The sequence below is a fragment of the Gymnoscopelus microlampas genome, assembly GCF_963454915.1.
Source record: "Gymnoscopelus microlampas genome assembly, chromosome: 8".
NCBI classification, from domain to species: Eukaryota; Metazoa; Chordata; class Actinopteri; order Myctophiformes; family Myctophidae; genus Gymnoscopelus; species Gymnoscopelus microlampas.
Genome location: NC_139945.1, coordinates 8,065,590 through 8,086,196, shown reverse-complemented (window position 1 = coordinate 8,086,196; position 20,607 = coordinate 8,065,590). Strand labels below are relative to the sequence as shown.

At 43.7% G+C, this 20,607-nt stretch overlaps 1 protein-coding gene across 1 annotated transcript in view; it reads left to right on the top strand.

Moving 5' to 3' along the window:
• Positions 1-20,607, top strand: part of inppl1a (inositol polyphosphate phosphatase-like 1a) — a 73,379-nt gene that overhangs the window by 37,751 nt on the left and 15,021 nt on the right. The window contains exons 7-16 of the mRNA XM_084065489.1: positions 783-872; positions 4,815-4,913; positions 9,235-9,385; positions 10,761-10,867; positions 11,904-12,006; positions 14,589-14,785; positions 15,803-15,920; positions 18,787-18,883; positions 19,113-19,251; positions 19,764-19,863. Of these exons, the coding sequence (XP_083921615.1) occupies positions 783-872; positions 4,815-4,913; positions 9,235-9,385; positions 10,761-10,867; positions 11,904-12,006; positions 14,589-14,785; positions 15,803-15,920; positions 18,787-18,883; positions 19,113-19,251; positions 19,764-19,863 (1,201 nt within the window). The remainder of the gene's footprint in view (positions 1-782; positions 873-4,814; positions 4,914-9,234; positions 9,386-10,760; positions 10,868-11,903; positions 12,007-14,588; positions 14,786-15,802; positions 15,921-18,786; positions 18,884-19,112; positions 19,252-19,763; positions 19,864-20,607) is intronic.

Here is a 20,607-nt window from a genome sequence, read left to right as displayed (position 1 = left end):
CTTTTAACTTCCACTTTGCTCAGGATTTCCTTGGTGTCCTTGAATCAGACTTGTGACCTTTGTCTGCATCTGATGTCATTTGTTTTTGGAGCACTCCCCCCCCCCCCCCCCCCCCTCTCTCTTTTACTTCCGTCATTTGTTAGTTTTTATGTCTTCCTGATGATGGCCCTGTTTGCTACACGATGTCACATGATAACTAATGCCTAATTTATACTCCGTCAAATGACAAAAGCGGCCGTGCTACAACCTCACAACGTGTCATGATACATCGCGTTATAGATAGGTCGTAGATCGGCTATTCTTGCCAGATCATACCATGGTACGGTGTAACTCAGGCTAGGGCATTCACGAATAGTGATTTTTAGTATTCGAATTATTCGACCTATAAGTATTCGAATATTCGATTAATCGATTTGATTATAAAAAATAAAATAATAAAAAAATAAAAAATAAAAAAAATAAAAAGTTTTTATTTTTTTTTATTTTTATCGAATAATCGAATAGTCGGTTTGATAGTCGAATATTCGAATATTCGATTATTCTGTTAATGCCCTAACTCAGGCTAGACTTGTCTTTCCTAGCTCCGCTCCAATCTATAATTTGTGTGTGTGTGTGTGTGTGTGTGTGTGTGTGTGTGTGTGTGTGTGTGTGTGTGTGTGTGTGTGTGTGTGTGTGTGTGTGTGTGTGTGTGTGTGTGTGTGTGTGTGTGTGTGTGTGTGTGTGTGTGTGTGTGTGTGCGCGCGCGCGGGTGCGGGTGTGTGTGTGTGTGTTTTTTCCATCAGTCTGTGAATCAAGGTGGAGACCAGGAGCTGGAGAACCTGGTGACCAAGTTGGCCATTCTCAAAGACCTGCTGTCCTCCATAGAAAAGAAGGTACAGACAGTGCATGCAACCATGTATACTAAACACAGCAAAATCTGGAGTGCAACTCGTAGTAAAAATTGCGGAAAAATGGGTCCATGCACAAGGGCAATTTTTTTGCACTGCATGTTGGTTGGAATCTCTCTCTCTCTCTCGCTCTCTCTCTCTCTCTCTCTCTCTCTCTCTCTCTCTGTCTCTGTCTCTTTTACACACACAGCTGTTGGTTAGTGTTTAGATAACCCTATCTTTATGATGGATCATCTGTCCAGAGCTCCCGCTGGCTGCATCTGTAGCCTAGCATGAGTGCTCCAGGCTGGGACCCCGCCTCTGTCTGGGGCCCAGGGGTCAACAGCGCATGGAGGAGGAGAGAGAGGACGTCACATTGGGACACACTTTTAGCTTGTAGATCGGTGCTAAATTAATTCATAATGTACTTTTTGTAAGTTTGGGCCCCCGGCGGGAGACACCAAATGTATCTTTTTGGGTCTCGAGAAGAAAACGTCTGGGAACCGTTGGTGGTGGTGGGGGGGGGGGCGTCTACTGTTGCACCAAACATGCCTGGCCACGTCTCACACATTTTTGTTTTAGTCACCTTCCTTTTTTCCCCAGCAACTGGCTCATTTTGAGTTACTGTAAACCCTAGCGTCACTATTTTGGGGTAAACATAAGTCGGAAATAGCCTCTCGACAAGCTTGCACAATCCGAGCGTGTAGATCTGTTATTTTCAGCACAGATTTGGTGTAGAGGATGAAAAGGAGGGGGTCAAGTGTGGAGCCCTGGGGGACCCCGGTCAACGAAGTATATCAGGTTTGAGTGGTTAGAATCTCACCTCTTGTTGCATTTCCAAGCAGTACCGCCCTAGCCTGGAAACCAGACAAATTAGTTTTTGCCCTCGGCAGATTTATTCTGGCACCGCTCAGTGAGGGACCAATCAGGGCCCAGTATGCAAATCAGGGGCGCCGGAACGGAATATGACCTGGGGGGACACATCAGGGACACGTCGCGCGCGTGCATGTGGACCGCACGCGCGATCATTTTTGGGTTATTTCGGGTGGGTTTTTTGATTTTTGGGGGGGATAATTCGGTTAATTCGGTTCGCCTCGCGCTCGCAGTGGTCGCGAGGTGCGGGGGACTGGACTGGTTTTATTATTTATAAAAAAAAACATTTAAAACGTTTTTTTTTGTTATTTTTTGGCTGGACTGAATAGTAGGGGGACACAGTGTCCATTAATAAAACAGGCGCCGGCGCCACTGATGCAAATATGGGGCGGGTTCATCACCAGAGGCATTTTTTTTATTTGCCGCTTGGAAATACATATTAGTCTGGCCATGCCATGCTAGTACCGCCCACCCAAACCTTTTATACAAAAAACAGGGCCTGTTTCTACATGGAACTTAACACGGAGGCTATAATACCACACAGAGGCTATATAACACATCATGTATCTATAATACATCCACTGCGACAGTTCCACCCATTTGATAAAAGGTTTTCGCTGCAACTCCTGGGGCAGCCATAGCTGAGTGGGTAGAGAGGTCATCTGGTAACCAGAAGGGTCACCAGTTCAACCCTCGGCTCGTCCATCTACATGTGTCAAAATGTCACCGTAAGTCACTTATCCCCTAATGCATTGGTTCTCAAAACCTTTTCATGTAGGGCCCTTAAATTAGTGGTTCTCAAACTTTTTCATGTCAAGGACCCCCAAAATGATATGTATTTGGCTGCGGACCCCCATCTAAAAATATTTTGTTCCAGGGACCCCCAGAAGCAAAGATTAGAGTTACAAATGTTCGCTTTAAAAATATATATATTCAAAGATTTGTACAAATTTTCACGATTTTTCAAAAATTGCAGATCTACAAGCTCATAGCGCGGCACTCGGTGCCGCGCTATGAGCTTGTATATCTGCTATTTTTGAATAGCCAAAGTATAAAAGGTCATAATTATTCTGATGCTATATTTACACATTTTGCTGGGTACCCCCTGGAACCCCCTCAAGTACCCCTGGGGGTCCCCGGACCCCACTTTGAGAACCAAGGCCCTAAATTAATGTGTATTTGGCTGCGGACCCCCATCTGAAAATATTTTGTGCCAACAACGACCCCCCCCATACAAGATTTGTGGTGTGAACTTTTTCAAACATATTCAGACATTTTCAAAGAATGTCAAGATGTTTTGAAAATGGCTGATATATACAGGGCCATGGGGGTCCCTGGACCCCACTTTGAGAACCCCTGCATTAGACCACGGACCACCATAACTCTGAGAGTGTACAAATGGGAGTTACAACCACATAAGGGTCCATTTGGTTCCTAACTATCCATCATTTATCTGGGGACCCCCTGTAACCCCCTCAAGGACTCTTGGGGGTCCCCGGACCCCACTTAGAGAACCAATGCCCTAATGGCTCCCCACCGAGCACTTATCAAAAAGGCCGTCTGAGCGTTCACCCAGTAGATGTCTATCTCCTGGGTGAATGTAGAAAAGTAAATCCCCCTCCCCTTTCCTTTCCCTATCTCATTGCCACTGAGCAAGCTCTCTTTTTCAAGGACGCCCTGATGACAGCATATAAAATACAATACATACATAATGAAAAACAATAACACACATTTGAATCATATTACAGTGTCACAAATGAAAATAAACATAGAGTTACATGAAGCAGGTGCAGTTACTATGTAGTGTGTCCTCGAGAAGCACCCTGAATGTCTAAATTGAGACCAATCGCACCAGTTTCAGAGAGTCCTGAAGTTTGTTCCATTTGTGTGGAGCATAATACATGAAAGCAGTCTTTCCTTGTTCACTGCTCTTACGTGGACTGGTATATCTAATGTGTGTTTGTGAACGTGTTGAATGTCCAGTAACCTTTGGTTTCAAAAGCGAGGATTATATATATATATATATATATATATATATATATATATATATATATATATATATATATATATATATATATATATATATATATATATATATAAATACATAAATAAATATAAATAAATACATAAATAAATGAAATACAATGTTGCTCTCTATGCACTGCGAGAGATGGCCAAAGAATATAAAATACAGTGATGGGTGAGATAATCATCGCCAGTAATAAAACATAGGGCACTGTGGTAGACTGCTTCAAGAGGCTTCAGTGTGGAGAGTGAAGCATGCATATACAATATATTTCCATAGTCAAAAACAGACATTATTACAGATTGAATTATAGTCTTTCTGCTGGAAAAAGAAAAACAGGACCTGTTTCTATAGAGAAAACCTAGTTGTCCTCTTAATTTTTTTTATTAGGTTCTCGATATGAACCTTAAATAAGAGCTTGGCATCTATAGCCAAATGCCCAGGTATTTATAAGAAGTGACCAGCTCTATGGGCAGGGCTACTCTTGCATTCACCCCCTTTGACCCCCACCCTGATCACGGCGCCAATGTAACCACCTGGATTTGAACCCGGGTCTACCGCATTGGGAAAAACAAGCATCTACCGTTCACACAAAGGGGAATCCCCTCTGTTCAAGGGAGATATTATACTTCTGGGCATCAGGCAGGGCTACTCTGCTGCACCAGTTCATATGATTTGCGATTGGAACAAAGCCCCTCTCCCTCCTGAGGGATAGCTTGTTTGTACCACTGCACAATGTGATGTCATTGACTCCTCCTCCTTTTGCTTCTCCTTAATCAAAAGGAGGAAACGTAAATGGTTTCCTTGCTGCTAACGACTCTCTCTCTCTGCCTGTCTTCCTCTCTCTGTCTCTCTCTCTGCCTGTCTTCCTCTCTCTGTCTCTCTCTCTGCCTGTCTTCATCTCTCTGTCTCTCTCTGCCTGTCTTCCTCTCTCTGTCTCTCTCTCTGCCTGTCTTATAATAATAATAATAATCTCTGTCTCTCTCTCTGCCTGTCTTCCTCTCTCTGTCTCTCTCTCTGCCTGTCTTCCTCTCTCTGTCTCTCTCTAGGCTCTGAAAGCTCTCCAGGACATGAGTTTGTCCTCTCCTAGCTCCCCGGTTCCTCTCTCCACACGTCACAGCAAAGCCATCCCTGTACAGGCATTTGAGGTATGCACGCATGCGCGCACGCACGCTCGCACGCACACACACAGCCCTATACTGCGGTCAGAGGTGCGGATTCAGGTCATGTGACTTGGCATCAAGTCTGATTCAAGTTACAGTTCTATAAAACAATGTGACAATAAAGACCACCTTGAACCTTGAATTTGCTAGTGACTTGAGGCTTGACTTTTAGAAATGTTAAACATGTTAAACAATTATTTATGTTTTTAATGTTTTCAAAAATGCTACAAGCTCACGTGTCATATTGCAACGCATTGTTAGATCAACAATTTCTATACATTGTAAGAGAACTACGGTATATATAAGGATTAAGTGTGTGTGTGTGTGTGTGTGTGTGTGTGTGTGTGTGTACGTGTGGAGGGGTCTCAGCTTTTGTCAGATGTAATAAGGGGGGCTCCAAGGGAAAAACAAGGTTGGGAACCACTGGTTTAGAGGTTATTTAAGATATTTTTTATGTTAATACTGGTATTGGTCTCATTTGTTTTTGTTTTTTTGTTTTTTTTACATTTAAATGTGATGCTTTACATGGGCATGACTAAATTGACATGGACTTGACCTGGTACTCTACATTTAGGCTCTTGACTTGACTAAAAACTGATTTGGGACTCAAGTTGTTTTTTTGTTCCTGCCTCTGCTGGGAATTTCTTGGTCATCTACTCGGTGATGCGGCGAGTTTTCTTTAACCTTAAACCAAGCTAGAGTGACAGAGAAATGAAAGTGAACCCAAGTGTCCCAGGGAAGCCGTACAAACACTGTTGTCACACTTGATATGTGGAGGATGAGTCAACCACTGGGAAAAATCTCTGTTTTGATCATATCGTCACTGTCGGTCAGAAACCTTGTATCTCCATATTTGAACTTTGTGTAAATTAATGCCCCACAACACGTCACACTTCAACTATTTTGAAAGTGATTTAGTTCATATGTGGCTTTTATAAATATTTAACCAATGAAAAGTATTGACAAGAGCCTGTGACTAAATAATAACTACATTAACCCATTAAGACCTGGAACTGTGTCATTTTTAGATTTGAGCTAAAAAGCATTATTTTACACTTTGGGCTATTCAAAAATAGCAGATATACAAACTCATAGCGCGGCACCGAGTGCCGCGCTACGAGCTTGTAGATCTGCTATTTTTGAAAAATCGTGAAAATGTGTGCAAATCTTTGAATATATATATATATTTTAAGCGAATATTTTTTAACTCAAATCTTTGCTTCTGGGGGGTCCCTGGAACAACATATTTTGATGGGGGTCCGCGGCCAAATACATATCATTTTGGGGATCCTTGACATGAAAAAGATTGAGCACCACTGATATAGAAACATACGTTTTTTAAGAAAACTGTTGAGATTTAGGAGACATGTAGAATCGGCTTCAGGTCTCAATGGGTTAAATCCACTGGAACACGGAATCTTTTTTCCCCATTTCCTCAGATTAAGGACGATATCAGAAAGCCAGGCCAGCATGCAGCAATGCCTCATGCGGCCATCTATACGCAACTAGAATTGGGTTCCTAAAATGGGTCACGGCCCTACGTTTGGGAACCAGTGCGGCTGTAGTACTACTCTTCAGTATGCTATATCTCACACGTTCTGGACAGAACGTGATTGCTATTGTAAGGATGTGATGTCATCCGTCCCTTAATTCTTTCCAGGAAGTCTTTCATCACAGTCGATGTGGAACGACGGAGGGGTGGGGGGGGGGAGGGGGGGGAGGAATGTTTGCGGCGATGTATTTCCTGTGACCTCATACGGTACATTAAAATCAACCTCCAGTGGCCTGGCTTGACCGTTTGACTTTTTGTTTTGTTTTTTTGGCTGCAATTGAGTTTTGGAGCCATATCAGTGGTTTGACGAGACAGGGGCACAGATATGAGTGCATGACAGCGTATTGCAACAGACTCACGCATGTGATTGGTTACACCCCCCCCCCCCCCCCCCCCCCCCCCCCTTACGCTAGTGACAATCGTGCGTCAGTTCTGAGATCAACTCGTGTCGGAGGAACTTCCAAAGAAAGAAAAAGAATGAGGCAATGAGTTCACACAGCGCTACAGACCCTGAGGGATTCTCTAACCCGATGACTCCGTGACCTCTGACACCCCCGCCCCCCCCCCCCCCCCCTCAGACAGTTGACTCATAAGCAAATCACTGACTAGTTCCCTTTGCACTGTAGTGACAGATGAGCCATTGATACACAGCTGAGAGAGAAGCCTTGGGAACTAATGCTTCTCAAGCCATGTGGCCCACAGGTCAGGAGCTATCTCCTGTTTCCTGTGTGTGTGTGTGTGTGTGTGTGTGTGTGTGTGTGTGTGTATGAGAGAGAGAGATTTGGGTGGGTTAGGTTAACCGCTTAAGTCCTGTTAGCCGAACTGCAGTACAAGCTCACAACGAGAGTGTAGATCGGCTATTTTCAGAAGAATTCTGAAAAGTTTTGGCAAATCTTGGAAAGGTTTGATTTTTTTTATAATTATTTTTGATGAAAATACGGAAGCCAGGGTTACCGTGGTTTAACCCATTGAGACCTGAAGCCGATTCTACTGTACGTGTCTCCTAAATCTCAACAGTTTTCTCAAAAACCTATGTTTCTATATCAGTGGTGCTCAATCTTTTTCATGTCAAGGACCCCCAAAATTATATGTATTTGGCTGCGGACCCCCATCAAAATATTTTGTTCCAGGGACCCCCCAGAAGCAAAGATTTGAGTTAAAAATGTTCCCTTTAGAAATATATATATATTATAAGATTTGCACACATTTTCACGAATGTAAAAAAATAGCAGATCTACAAGCTCATAGCGCGGCACTCGGTGCCGCGCTATGAGCTTGTATATCTGCTATTTTTCAATAGCCCAAAGTGTAAAATAATGCTTTTTAGCTCAAATCTAAAAATGAGACTAAAAGATCATGTAAAGGTGAATAAGCGGAGAGGGAGATAGGGAGGAAGCATGGTGAAAAGGCGGGGAGAGAGAAGAAGAGAAAGTGTAATGAAGGTGGAGAACAAGGGGGTCATCATTACGTGTTAGACGAGGCAGTAGGTACTGATAGCGTGGCGGTGGCCGCCTTTCAGCTACTTCCTGTTTGTAGAGGAAACAGAATGTTGCTGAGAAGAGCAGAGAGATGAGAGATAACGAGAGGCAACAGATTAATCCTCTTAACGACCCGCTCGCCACAAGGCCTGATAACGCACCGCAGAACGGAAATCTCAGCTGATTTTATCCGGCTTCGAACAAATTGCCTGTCAGTCACGTCCTGTCAAACGGCGGACGTTCCAGGAACATGGCACCGTCTCTTTTGCGATTCCTGTGATCTTTGACAGTTTTAAACGAGTATCTATGAAAGTGTATTCTGTTCCAATGCTTAGATGAATGTGCACTGTGATAGCAAAGAAATGCCTTGAAATTCACTACTTTTGAAAACGGAGACCCCTGGTGGCGAGGTGGTGGTATGGCCTGACCTGCATTCAACAACAGTATAGTTGCATGCACTATAGGCTCTATGCACAGCAGCCATATTATCACTTCCTTCACAGGTGTTACCAATGATACTAATGAAGGCTCTGTTCCATTTAGTGTAGCACAGTGGTTTCCACGACCCCCATAACTCTGAGAGTGTACAAATGGAACCAAATGGACCCTTACGGGTCCATTTGGTTCCATTTGTACACTCTCAGAGTTACACACCCGCAAGGGGCCATTTGGTTCCATTTGTACACTCTCAGAGTTACACACCCGTAAGGGGCTATTTGGAAGCCCATGAGGGTCCCTGGACCCCAACTTTAGACCCACTGGTGTAGCAGAGTGTTTCCAGTGAGCCTACATGCACAATATCAGCAACCCTGACTCTGTTTGACCAGAATGGAACAGAGCCTTCATTAGTATCATTGGTAACACCTGTGAATGTCTTCATGATATGGCTGCTGTGAATAGAGCCTATTGGACTCCCATGCTTTCTCTCATACACACGCTCACATTATTAGAGCCCGACCTATGCCAGATTTTTAGGTCTGTTGCCGGTCCGATTGTGGGGAGTCCTAGACGGCCGATTACCCATTGTTTTGACAGATATTTTGTCAAAAGTGCAAAATCAGTCATTTCGAATCAATTCAGATTAAAAAATAGATGACCCTGAGTCTGTTACATCTGCTGTTTTTAAAAAACAATATTTTAGTCTGGCTCCAACACACACACACACACACACACACACACACACACACACACACACACACACACACACACACACACACACACACACACACACACCAGCAGTGTGTGTAACTCATCTCTCTCTCTTTCCACCACCCAGGTGAAGTTAGACGTCTACTTGGCGGAGTTGACGAAGATCGGCAAGAGTCAGAAACACACGCTGTCTGTGGACGTGGAGGGAGGAAGACTAGTGGTGATGAAGAAGATGAAGGACAGTCAGGAGGACTGGACCACCTACACACACGACAAGAGTGAGAACACACACGCGCACACACACACACACACACACACACACACACACACACACACACACACACACACATGTTTGTATTACTATACTTGTGAGGACATCAACGCTTTAGGAAAGCGATTTTATGAATGTCATTTAAAAATACATATATTTTGGCAGTTTTAACCGTAAGCCTAAAGCCGAAAAACAGCAGATCTACAAGCCCACAACGTGTCGCAGTGCGACACGTTGTGAGCTTATAGATCGGCTGTTTTTCGGTGCATGACACTGGCGCGCAACTAAGTATAAATCATGTTTAACTCTAATTCCAATCCCTAAACCTAAATGTCTAATCCTAACCTGAATGTTTTTCTGTAAACGTATCTCTAAAAATGTTTTTTTTTACTATAAAACAGCCATTTGTCTTGTGAGGACCAGAACGGTCCTCACAATGTAGATTTCTTCAAATTCTACTATACTTGGTCCTCGCAAGTATAGTAATACAAACACACACACGTGGTCATATTGAGATTTTAAAGTGTGATGTGTGACAAGAGAGAGAGAAAGACATCCAGGCCGAATGTCCGGAGAGGATATTTTCCGGCTTCTGTCATAAAAAACGTCCAAAGCTGTAGATGACCGGCCTAATTTGACCTCTCACACATACTACGCACGCACACAAAAATGTCCCCGAATATATTAAACTATGCATGGAAACCCTGTATAGCACTGGTTCTCAAACTTTTTCAGGTCAAGGACCCCTAAATGAATGCGGATTTGGCGCGGACCCCCCCATCTGAAAAGAGTTCAGAATGTAAAACATATTCAAACATTTTGAAAGAATATCAAGATTTTTGGAAAATAGCTGATGCATGTAGGGCCCTGGGGGTCCCCGGACCCCACTTTGGGAACCCCTGCATTAGACCACGTACCACCATAACTCTGAGAGTGTACAAATGGAACCAAATAGACCCTTACGGGTACATTTGGTTCCATTTGTACACTCTCAGAGCTACAGCAACATAAGGGTCCATTTGGTTACTAGCTATCCAACATTTATCTGGGTACCCTCTGGAACCCACTCAAGGACCCCTGGGGGTCCCCGGACCCCACTTTGAGAACCATGGCTGTATACTGTAGGTCACAGAAAAGTTACTGTTCTATTCTCACATGATGTGTTATTAATAATGATTATATAGTATATTATATACATATATTTGATTCATGAAGCACTTTTTGAATGTAAAATACACAAAGTACAACTGATGCAAATGTAAAATTATAACAACCATATGAAAAATCCTAGGACCTGTTTAGTGTTTACTAGACCGTAATGAAGTTTAAGACCCCCCCCCACTCGCCTTTTCTCTCTGTCTCTCTCACTCTCTTTCCATCAGTTCGTCAGTTGATCAAGTCTCAGCGGGTGCAGAATAAACTGGGCATCGTGTTTGAGAAGGAGAAAGACAAGAGTCAGAGGAAAGATTTCATCTTTGCCAGCGCCAAGGTGTGCGCACACACACACACACACACACACACACACACACACACACACACACATTTGAATTCTTTATTTATGTCCACATAAATACAAGGTCTAAAGGACACAAATACTAGTAGTGCAGTTTGACACTGTGGGTTACTACGGCATACCTGCCGACAAAGGCAATCACAGTTACAGTTATACACACACGTAGGGCCAAACAGTCAGTATACAGCTTAAGGGTACAAATAGCAGCGCCGTTTCCAAATAGCGCGACTGCCAATGATAGCTGACACTGAGTAATATTTTGCTAGCTGTTTGGCTTTTCTCTTTGAGAGACCAGCCATCTGAAGGCCTCTAACAACGAGCTTATGAACATGGCCCAGGCTGCCAAATATGAAAACTAAAAGTTTACAGTTGTAGCCCAGTTGCGACATGGTCTGCTCTAGCAGTTGATACTTCAACACTTTAGTTATAAAGGCTTCTTCTAGGCTGTGGTCAAACGTACAGCCAACCTCTAGAATGAGAACCTCTCTGTTATTCTCATCAACAACAACAATATCAGGGGTATTTGCTGCTATATCAGAGAACATTGAGACATCACTACACAGATTGAACATACTCGGCTTCACAGTGGAGTGCTTATACACACACACACACACACACACACACACACACACACACACACACACACACACACACACACACACACACACACACACACACACACACACACACACACATGCTACAGGCGCTATATTTAGCACCCATGGATGCACATGTGCAGCCATGCACAGAAACACACCTGCACACGAAACATGCTAATACATGCAATGTAAAACACTGGATACACACACACACACACACACACACACACACACACACACACACACACACACACACACACACACACGCGAGAAGTGACCAACCTCTCAAACATACCGTAGATAGAACACAATGATCTTTACGGCATTTTACACCACACAGCTAATGTGTGCGTGTGTGTGTGTGTGTGTGTGTGTGTGTGTGTGTGTGTGTGTGCGTGTGTGTGTGTGTGTAGAAGCGGGAGGCATTCTGTCAGTTGCTGCAGCTCATGAAGAACAAACATTCCAACCAGGATGAACCTGACATGATCTCTGTCTTCATCGGCACCTGGAACATGGGTGAGATGACAAACACACACATTACATTACATTACATTACAGTCATTTAGCAGACGCTTTTATCCAAAGCGACTTACAATAAGTGTATTCAACATAGGTAGGGAACGAAAACTACTAATCACCAGAAGTTTTAAGTACATTTCCTGCAAAAACAAGCAACCAAGAGTATACCTAGCGCTAAGGTAAAAGTGCAATATATCAGCTACCTACTTTCTTAAACAGATGAGACAAAAATGGCAAAATCAAATGAGCACGAGCTAAAACAAATAAGTGTATCGACTAAACAAGATCCAATAAAACAATACAAGAATAAAACAAGAGTTCGTACAACTAGTTAACAACAAGTAGGCCAGGCAAAGAGGAAGGATAGTGTTTCCTGAAGAGGTGGGTTTTCAGCCTGCGGCGAAAGATGGGCAGTGACTCTGCTGTCCTGACATCAGTGGGAAGTTCATTCCACCACTGTGGGGCCAGAACAGAAAAAAGTCGTGACCGTGTCGATCGACCAGAAGGACCGTTGAGTGGCGAGGGAGTCAGTCGCCCCGAGGTGGCAGACCGGAGTGGTCGGGCAGGGGTGTGGGCATTGACCAAAACCCGGAGGTAAGAAGGAGCTGTTCCTTTCACTGCTCTATAGGCTAGCACCAGGGTTTTAAACTGAATGCGAGCCGCTACGGGGAGCCAGTGCAGAGAACGGAGAAGGATAGTTGTGTGGGAGAACTTGGGGCGGTTGAACACCAGACGAGCCGCAGCTTTCTGAACAAGCTCCAGAGGTCTGATGGCTGATGCCGGAGCACCAGCAAGGAGGGAGTTGCAGTAGTCCAGGCGGGAGATGACAAGAGCCTGGATGAGCACCTGGGCTGTTTTCTCCGTGAGGAAGGGGCGAATCCTCCTGATGTTGTAGAGGAGGAATCTGCAGGACCGTGTCACTGATGCGATGTTAGCCGAGAACGACAGTTGATCGTCCAGGGTCACACCCAGATTCTTCGCAGTCCGAGTTGACGTCACCACAGCATTCTCAATGGTGATGGCCATGTCTCGGTGAGGACAGCCCTTCCCCGGGATGAACATCAGCTCGGTCTTGTCCAAGTTGAGCTTCAGGTGGTTTGTCGACATCCACTCCGAGATGTCAGCCAGACAAGCAGCAATGCGTGCCTCCACTTGTGTGTCAGAGGGGGGGAATGAGAGGATCAGCTGGGTGTCATCGGCATAGCAGTGGTAGGAAAAGCCATGGGAGTGGATGACAGCACCAAGAGATGTAGTGTAGAGAGAGAAAAGAAGAGGACCCAGAACCAAGCCTTGGGGAACCCCAGTAGTGAGCCTGTGTGGTTCTGACACAGACCCTCTCAGCATCACCTGGTAGGAGCGACCCGTCAGGTAGGATGCAAACAGGGAGAGTGCAGAGCCTGAGACACCCATCCCCTCGAGGGTGGAGAGGAGGACCTGGTGGTTCACTGTGTCGAACGCTGCAGACAGGTCCAGGAGTATCAGGACGGAGGAGAGAGAGTTCGCTCTAGCGGCATGGAGCGACTCCGTCACTGCCAGGAGGGCAGTCTCTGTCGAGTGACCCACTTTGAACCCCGACTGGTTGGAGTCCAGGAGGTTGTTCTGGTGGAGGTAGGAAGACAGTTGTTTAAAGACAGCACGTTCGAGAGTTTTAGATAGGAAGGATAGAAGGGAAACCGGTCTGTAGTTCTTGATCTCAGAGGGGTCAAGTGTGGGTTTCTTCAGGAGGGGGGTGACTCTGGCAGTCTTGAAAACAGAGGGAAAGTAGCCAGACGTCAGAGAGGTGTTAATAAGGTGGGTTAAGAAGGGAAGGAGTTCAGGTGCAGAGGACTGCAGCAGAGGGGATGGGACCGGGTCCAGGGAGCATGAGGTGGGGCGACTAGAGGTAACAAGGAGAAGGACCTCTTTAGAGGAGAGGGGAGAGAAGTGGGATAGAGAGGGTGGGGGAGAGGGAGGAGAAGTAGATGAAGATAGGGAGGGAGGGGTGGAACACACACACACACACACACACACACACACACACACACACACACACACACACACACACATACACTCACACTCACACTCACACACACACACAGCGCTAGGGAACCCAGTCAACTAAGTACATAGGGTTTAACCCATTAAGACCTGAGGCGATTCTTAAAAAAAATCTAAATCCTAAGAGTTTTTTGAAAAAATAAATAAAAAAATGTTCAAGATTTTTCAAAAATAGCAGATCTAAAAGCTCGTAGCACGAGCCAAAGACATCTAAAGTGACACAGATGCGTTCCTGGTCTTAACTCATTCCCTGCCTAGAACGACTAAAACGACTTTTGGGGGGGGGGGGGATGTTTTTTTACATTTTCTTTTTTAAATTTTACCCAAAGACCAAGGAGATATGATTTTTCGAAGATCTAGACTCCCATCCACTTCCTTGTTAACTTAAAACTTAAAGATTCTGTATCTCAGCTCCTGAGTACTTTTTTTTTTCAATGAAAAATCTTGGCAGTGGGCAAACACGGCCAGAAATAATTCAGGCAGTGAATGAGTTAATGGGTTAAGAATGCCATGTTTTTATTTCTGGTCATTTTTCTCTGTAGGTTCTGTTCCTGCCCCTAAGTCGGTGGCATCGTGGGTTCTGTGCCGCGGCCTGGGCAAAACCCTGGACGAGATGACCGTCACCATCCCGCACGACCTGTACGTGTTCGGCACCCAGGAGAACTCGGTGTGTGACAGGGAGTGGGTGGAGAGCCTCCGCATCGCCCTGAAAGAACAGACAGAGCTGGACTACAAACCGGTGTGTCCACCTTACAGGTTGTTTGGTTTTAGGAGCAAAACGAATGACTGAACAATCATCAAATAAAATGTTAATGATGGAGTGCGACGCCTGGTGGCTCAGCGCCAGAGGCAGAAACCTCATATCTCCACATTTCATCTTGTGTATGTTTTTTTTTCCCCCTAAATGAATAGCTTATACTACATCGTATGACAGCGTTGTGCGAAAATAGCTGATATACAAGCTCACACCGCTTGTAGATCTGGACACTTGTAAGAGCTGGCTTGCATACCTGGTGTCCCTATTTTGGGGCATGTCAATGTAGGCAAACATTTTCGAAAGTTTCCAAACCTGAAGTTTTCCAACATTTTTGAGGCCTTAACCCATTGAGACCTGAAGCCGATTCTACATGTCTCCTAAATCTCAACAGTATACCTCAAAAACGTAGTGTTTCTATATCAGTGGTTCTCAATCTTTTTCATGTCAGGGACCCCCAAAATTATATGTAATTTGGCCGCGGACCCCCATCAAAATATTTTGTTCCAGGGACCCCCCCGAAGCAACGATTTGAGTTAAAAATGTTCGCTTTAAAAATATATATATTCAAAGATTTGCACATATTTTCACGATTTTTCAAAAATAGCAGATCTACAAGCTCATAGCGCGGCACTCGGTGCCGCGCTATGAGCTTGTAGATCAGCTATTTTTGAATAGCCTAAAGTGTAAAATAATGCTTTTTAGCTCAAATCTAAAAATGACACAGTTCCAGGTCTTAATGGGTTAAATGGTTAAAGTTCAGTTTGTGTGTGTATTTTATATTTTGTTGCTTGTTCCATATATATAATTAAAGTTACATGTTCTTTTCGTTAATTGAAGTTTGATATATTTACAGTACTTCATTTGGAACTATTGAATCTATCAAAAAGTCCAAAATCGGGATCACCATTGGACCCAAAAACCCGGCATGGGGTCGGGCTCTAATGGGGAGACGTGATGTGTGATGTGACTGACTCTCTCTGGTCTTGTTCTTGCTTCCAGATAGCCGTGCAGACTCTGTGGAACATCAAGATCGCTGTGCTGGTCAAACCAGAGCATGAGAACCGCATCAGCCACGTGGGGGTGTCCAGTGTCAAGACTGGCATCGCCAACACACTGGGTAACAATAGAACACACTGGGTAACAATAGAACACACTGGGTAACAATAGAACACACTGGGTAACAATAGAACACACTGGTAACAATAGAACACACTGGGTAACAATAGAACACACTGGGTAACAATAGAACACACTGGGTAACAATAGAACACACTGGGAACAATAGAACACGCTGGGTAACAATAGAACACGCTGGTAACAATAGAACACACTGGGAACAATAGAACACGCTGGGTAACAATAGAACACGCTGGGTAACAATAGAACACACTGGGTAACAATAGAACACACTGGTAACAATAGAACACACAGGTTAAAAATAGAACACACTGGGTAACAATAGAACACACTGGGTAACAATAGAACACGCTGGGTAACAATAGAACACGCTGGGTAACAATAGAACACGCTGGGTAACAATAGAACACGCTGGGTAACAATAGAACACACTGGGCAATAATAGAACACGCTGGGTAACAATAGAACACGCTGGGTAACAATAGAACACGCTGGGTAACAATAGAACACGCTGGGTAACAATAGAACACGCTGGGTAACAATAGAACACACTGGGTAATAATAGAACACACTGGGTAATAATAGAACACACTGGGTAATAATAGAACACACTGGGTAATAATAGAACACTCTGGGTAACAATAGAACACACTGGGTAACAATAGAACACACTGGGTAATAATAGAACACACTGGGTAACAATAGAACACGCTGGGTAACAATAGAACACGCTGGGTAACAATAGAACACACTGGGTAACAATAGAACACACTGGGTAACAATAGAACACACTGGGTAACAATAGAACACACTGGGTAACAATAGAACACACTGGGTAACAATAGAACACACTGGGTAACAATAGAACACACTGGGTAACAATAGAACACACTGGGTAACAATAGAACACACTGGGTAACAATAGAACACACTGGGTAACAATAGAACACACTGGGTAACAATAGAACACACTGGGTAACAATAGAACACACTGGGTAATAATAGAACACACTGGGTAACAATAGAACACACTGGGTAACAATAGAACACACTGGGTAACAATAGAACACACTGGGTAACAATAGAACACACTGGGTAACAATAGAACACACTGGGTAATAATAGAACACACTGGGTAACAATAGAACACACTGGGTAACAATAGAACACACTGGGTAACAATAGAACACACTGGGTAACAATATAACACACTGGGTAACAATAGAACACACTGGGTAACAATAGAACACACTGGGTAACAATACACTGGGTAATAATAGAACACACTGGGTAACAATAGAACACACTGGGTAACAATAGAACACGCTGGGTAACAATAGAACACGCTGGGTAACAATAGAACACACTGGGCAATAATAGAACACGCTGGGTAACAATAGAACACGCTGGGTAACAATAGAACACGCTGGGTAACAATAGAACACGCTGGGTAACAATAGAACACGCTGGGTAACAATAGAACACACTGGGTAACAATAGAACACACTGGGTAATAATAGAACACACTGGGTAACAATAGAACACGCTGGGTAACAATAGAACACACTGGGTAACAATAGAACACACTGGGTAATAATAGAACACACTGGGTAACAATAGAACACACTGGGTAACAATAGAACACACTGGGTAACAATAGAACACACTGGGTAACAATAGAACACACTGGGTAACAATAGAACACACTGGGTAACAATAGAACACACTGGGTAATAATAGAACACACTGGGTAATAATAGAACACACTGGGTAACAATAGAACACACTGGGTAACAATAGAACACACTGGGTAACAATAGAACACACTGGGTAACAATAGAACACACTGGGTAACAATAGAACACACTGGGTAATAATAGAACACACTGGGTAATAATAGAACAGGGGTTCTCAAACATTTTTGGCTCAGGGCACCCCTGTAAGTAGTGTTTTCATCCATGGCACCCCTGAATTACATTGTTACTTTGTAGCACCTTACATCTATGTCACAAGGAAAACTTGAGAGAATATCTCAATTATGACACATTGAAAATAACTTTATACTTGACGGTTAACCACTTGAACCCCAGTATCCACATTCTGGGTGGAACATTCGCCAAAAAAAAGCAGATCTACAAGCTCACAACGTGTCACAGCGCGACACGTTGTGAGCTTGTAGATCGGCTATTTTTGGCGAAGAGATTTGGTGTAGACTAAAAAAGAATGCACCAAGTACAGTGCACATAATAAGTTAAACTGAAATGATAATGGTAAATTCCAAATATTATCAAAGTATCCTGTGGCACCCCTGGACTTGCATCACGGCACCCTAGGTGCCAGGCACCCACTTTGAGAAATCCTGCAATAGAACACTCTGGGTAACAATAGAACACACTGGGAATAATAGAACACGGCATACTGAGTAATAAGGATGGGACAATAATCGCTAGTTATTTATCACGATAATGAACACTCACAATAATCACATCACAGAGATTTAAATTCATCGCAAAATTGTCCTTCAACGTACACTGCACCCGAGTTGGCTCTGTACTGCTTATTTCCATCAGAACAAATCTCTTCGCCAAAGATAGCTGATGTACAAGCTCACAACGCGATGTGTTTTGATTTTGTAGATCTGCTATTTTTGGCAAGTTTTCCCCTCAGAATATGGATGCTGAGGTTCTGAAGTGGTTAACAAAAGTGGCATTTTAAGCATTTTCGGTTATCAACGTAATAATGTTAATCGCAATTATTTTGGCCACAATGAAACGTGAAACGTGAAACGTTCTGTTTACAACAAATTGATGTTTTGTGTGAATATTGTGTTATCTGTGGTTTCCTAGGTAACAAAGGGGCGGTGGGTGTGTCCTTCATGTTCAATGGAACGTCTTTTGGCTTCGTCAACTGTCACCTGACGTCAGGCAATGAGAAGATCGCCAGGTATACACACACGCACATGCACACGCACACACACACACACACACACACACACACACACACACACACACACACACACACACACACACACACACACACACGTTTGACCTCTACGCAATCAAATCCTCCTTTCGGGTCCATTTGGTTGCAATTGCACAACCTCAGAGTTGAATGAACACTGAAGATTTTACGGTGTATTAACCATGTGACCCTTGACCTTGACCCCTGGCAGGAGGAACCAGAACTATCTGGACATCCTGCGTCTGCTGTCGCTAGGCGACAAGCAGCTCAGCTCCTTTGATATCTCACTGCGCTTCACAAACCTGTTCTGGCTGGGAGACCTCAACTATAGGCTGGATATGGACATACAGGTAACACACACACACACACACACACACACACACACACACACACACACACACACACACACACACACACACACACACACACACACACACACACACACACACACACACACAGATAGATAATGAATACACACAGATATAAATGACACATCTAAAGTACACTGGCCTGTTCAGTTGGATATGGAACCAAGAGAAATATCATGTTCTTCTACATGTTAATTTACATCCTTTTGCGGTGGAACTCCTCACTGTCGGGTGAAAAGAAGCAGGCTTTTATGTCTCTTGTGTTGGAGGAGACACGTGGTTGTCTTTGCTCTCCCTAGGACCAACTGCAGGAGTCAAGAAGAATGACAAAGGGGCGAGAATACACAAGGAATCAGGAATTGGCATAACAATGAAATTGGAAAGATTTTTTGGGGGGAATTTAACGGGAACATCTTCTGTGTGTGTGTGTGTGTGTGTGTGTGTGTGTGTGTGTGTGTGTGTGTGTGTGTGTGTGTGTGCGCGTGTGCGTGTAGGAGATTCTGAACTACATCAACAGGAAGGAGTTTGAACCGTTGCTGAAGGTGGATCAGTTGAACTTGGAGAGAGAGAAGAACAAGATCTTCTTGCGCTTTGGTTGGTACACCTGCACCACCCTCCATGAACCTCCATGACTCCACACACCACAGTGCTGAGAACTTGATGAGAACCCATAGCATACAATTTAGGCATTTAGCAGACGCTCTTAACCCATTGAGACCTGAAGCCGATTCTACATGTCTCCTAAATCCCAACAGTATTCTGAAAAACGTATGTTTCTATATCAGTGGTGCTCAATCTTTTTCATGTCAAGGAGCCCCAAAATGATATGTATTTGGCCGCGGACCCCCATCAAAATATTTTGTTCCAGGGACCCCCCAGAAGCAAAGATTTGAGTTAAAAATGTTTGCTTAAAAATATATATATTCAAAGATTTGCACACATTTTCACGATTTTTCAAAAATAGCAGATCTACAAGCTCGTAGCGCGGCACTCGGTGCCGCGCTATGAGCTTGTGTATCTGCTATTTTTGAATAGCCCAAAGTGTAAAAAAATGCTTTTTAGCTCAAATCTAAAATTGACACAGTTCCAGGTCTTAATGGGTTAATCAAGAGTGATTTACAGTAAGCAAGGACAACACGAGGTAATACATCAAATGCATAGAAATAGTCATCTATGATCATAGGTAAACCAAGAACCTATCATCAGTCTAACAGTAGAATATCCCCCAAAAAAAAATCAATAATCTGTACATTAAAACTATACACACTATAGCATGCTAGGTGAGTACCTGTCATCTGTCTACATAACATGCTATCTAAATTACATTTTAGCCCTTTC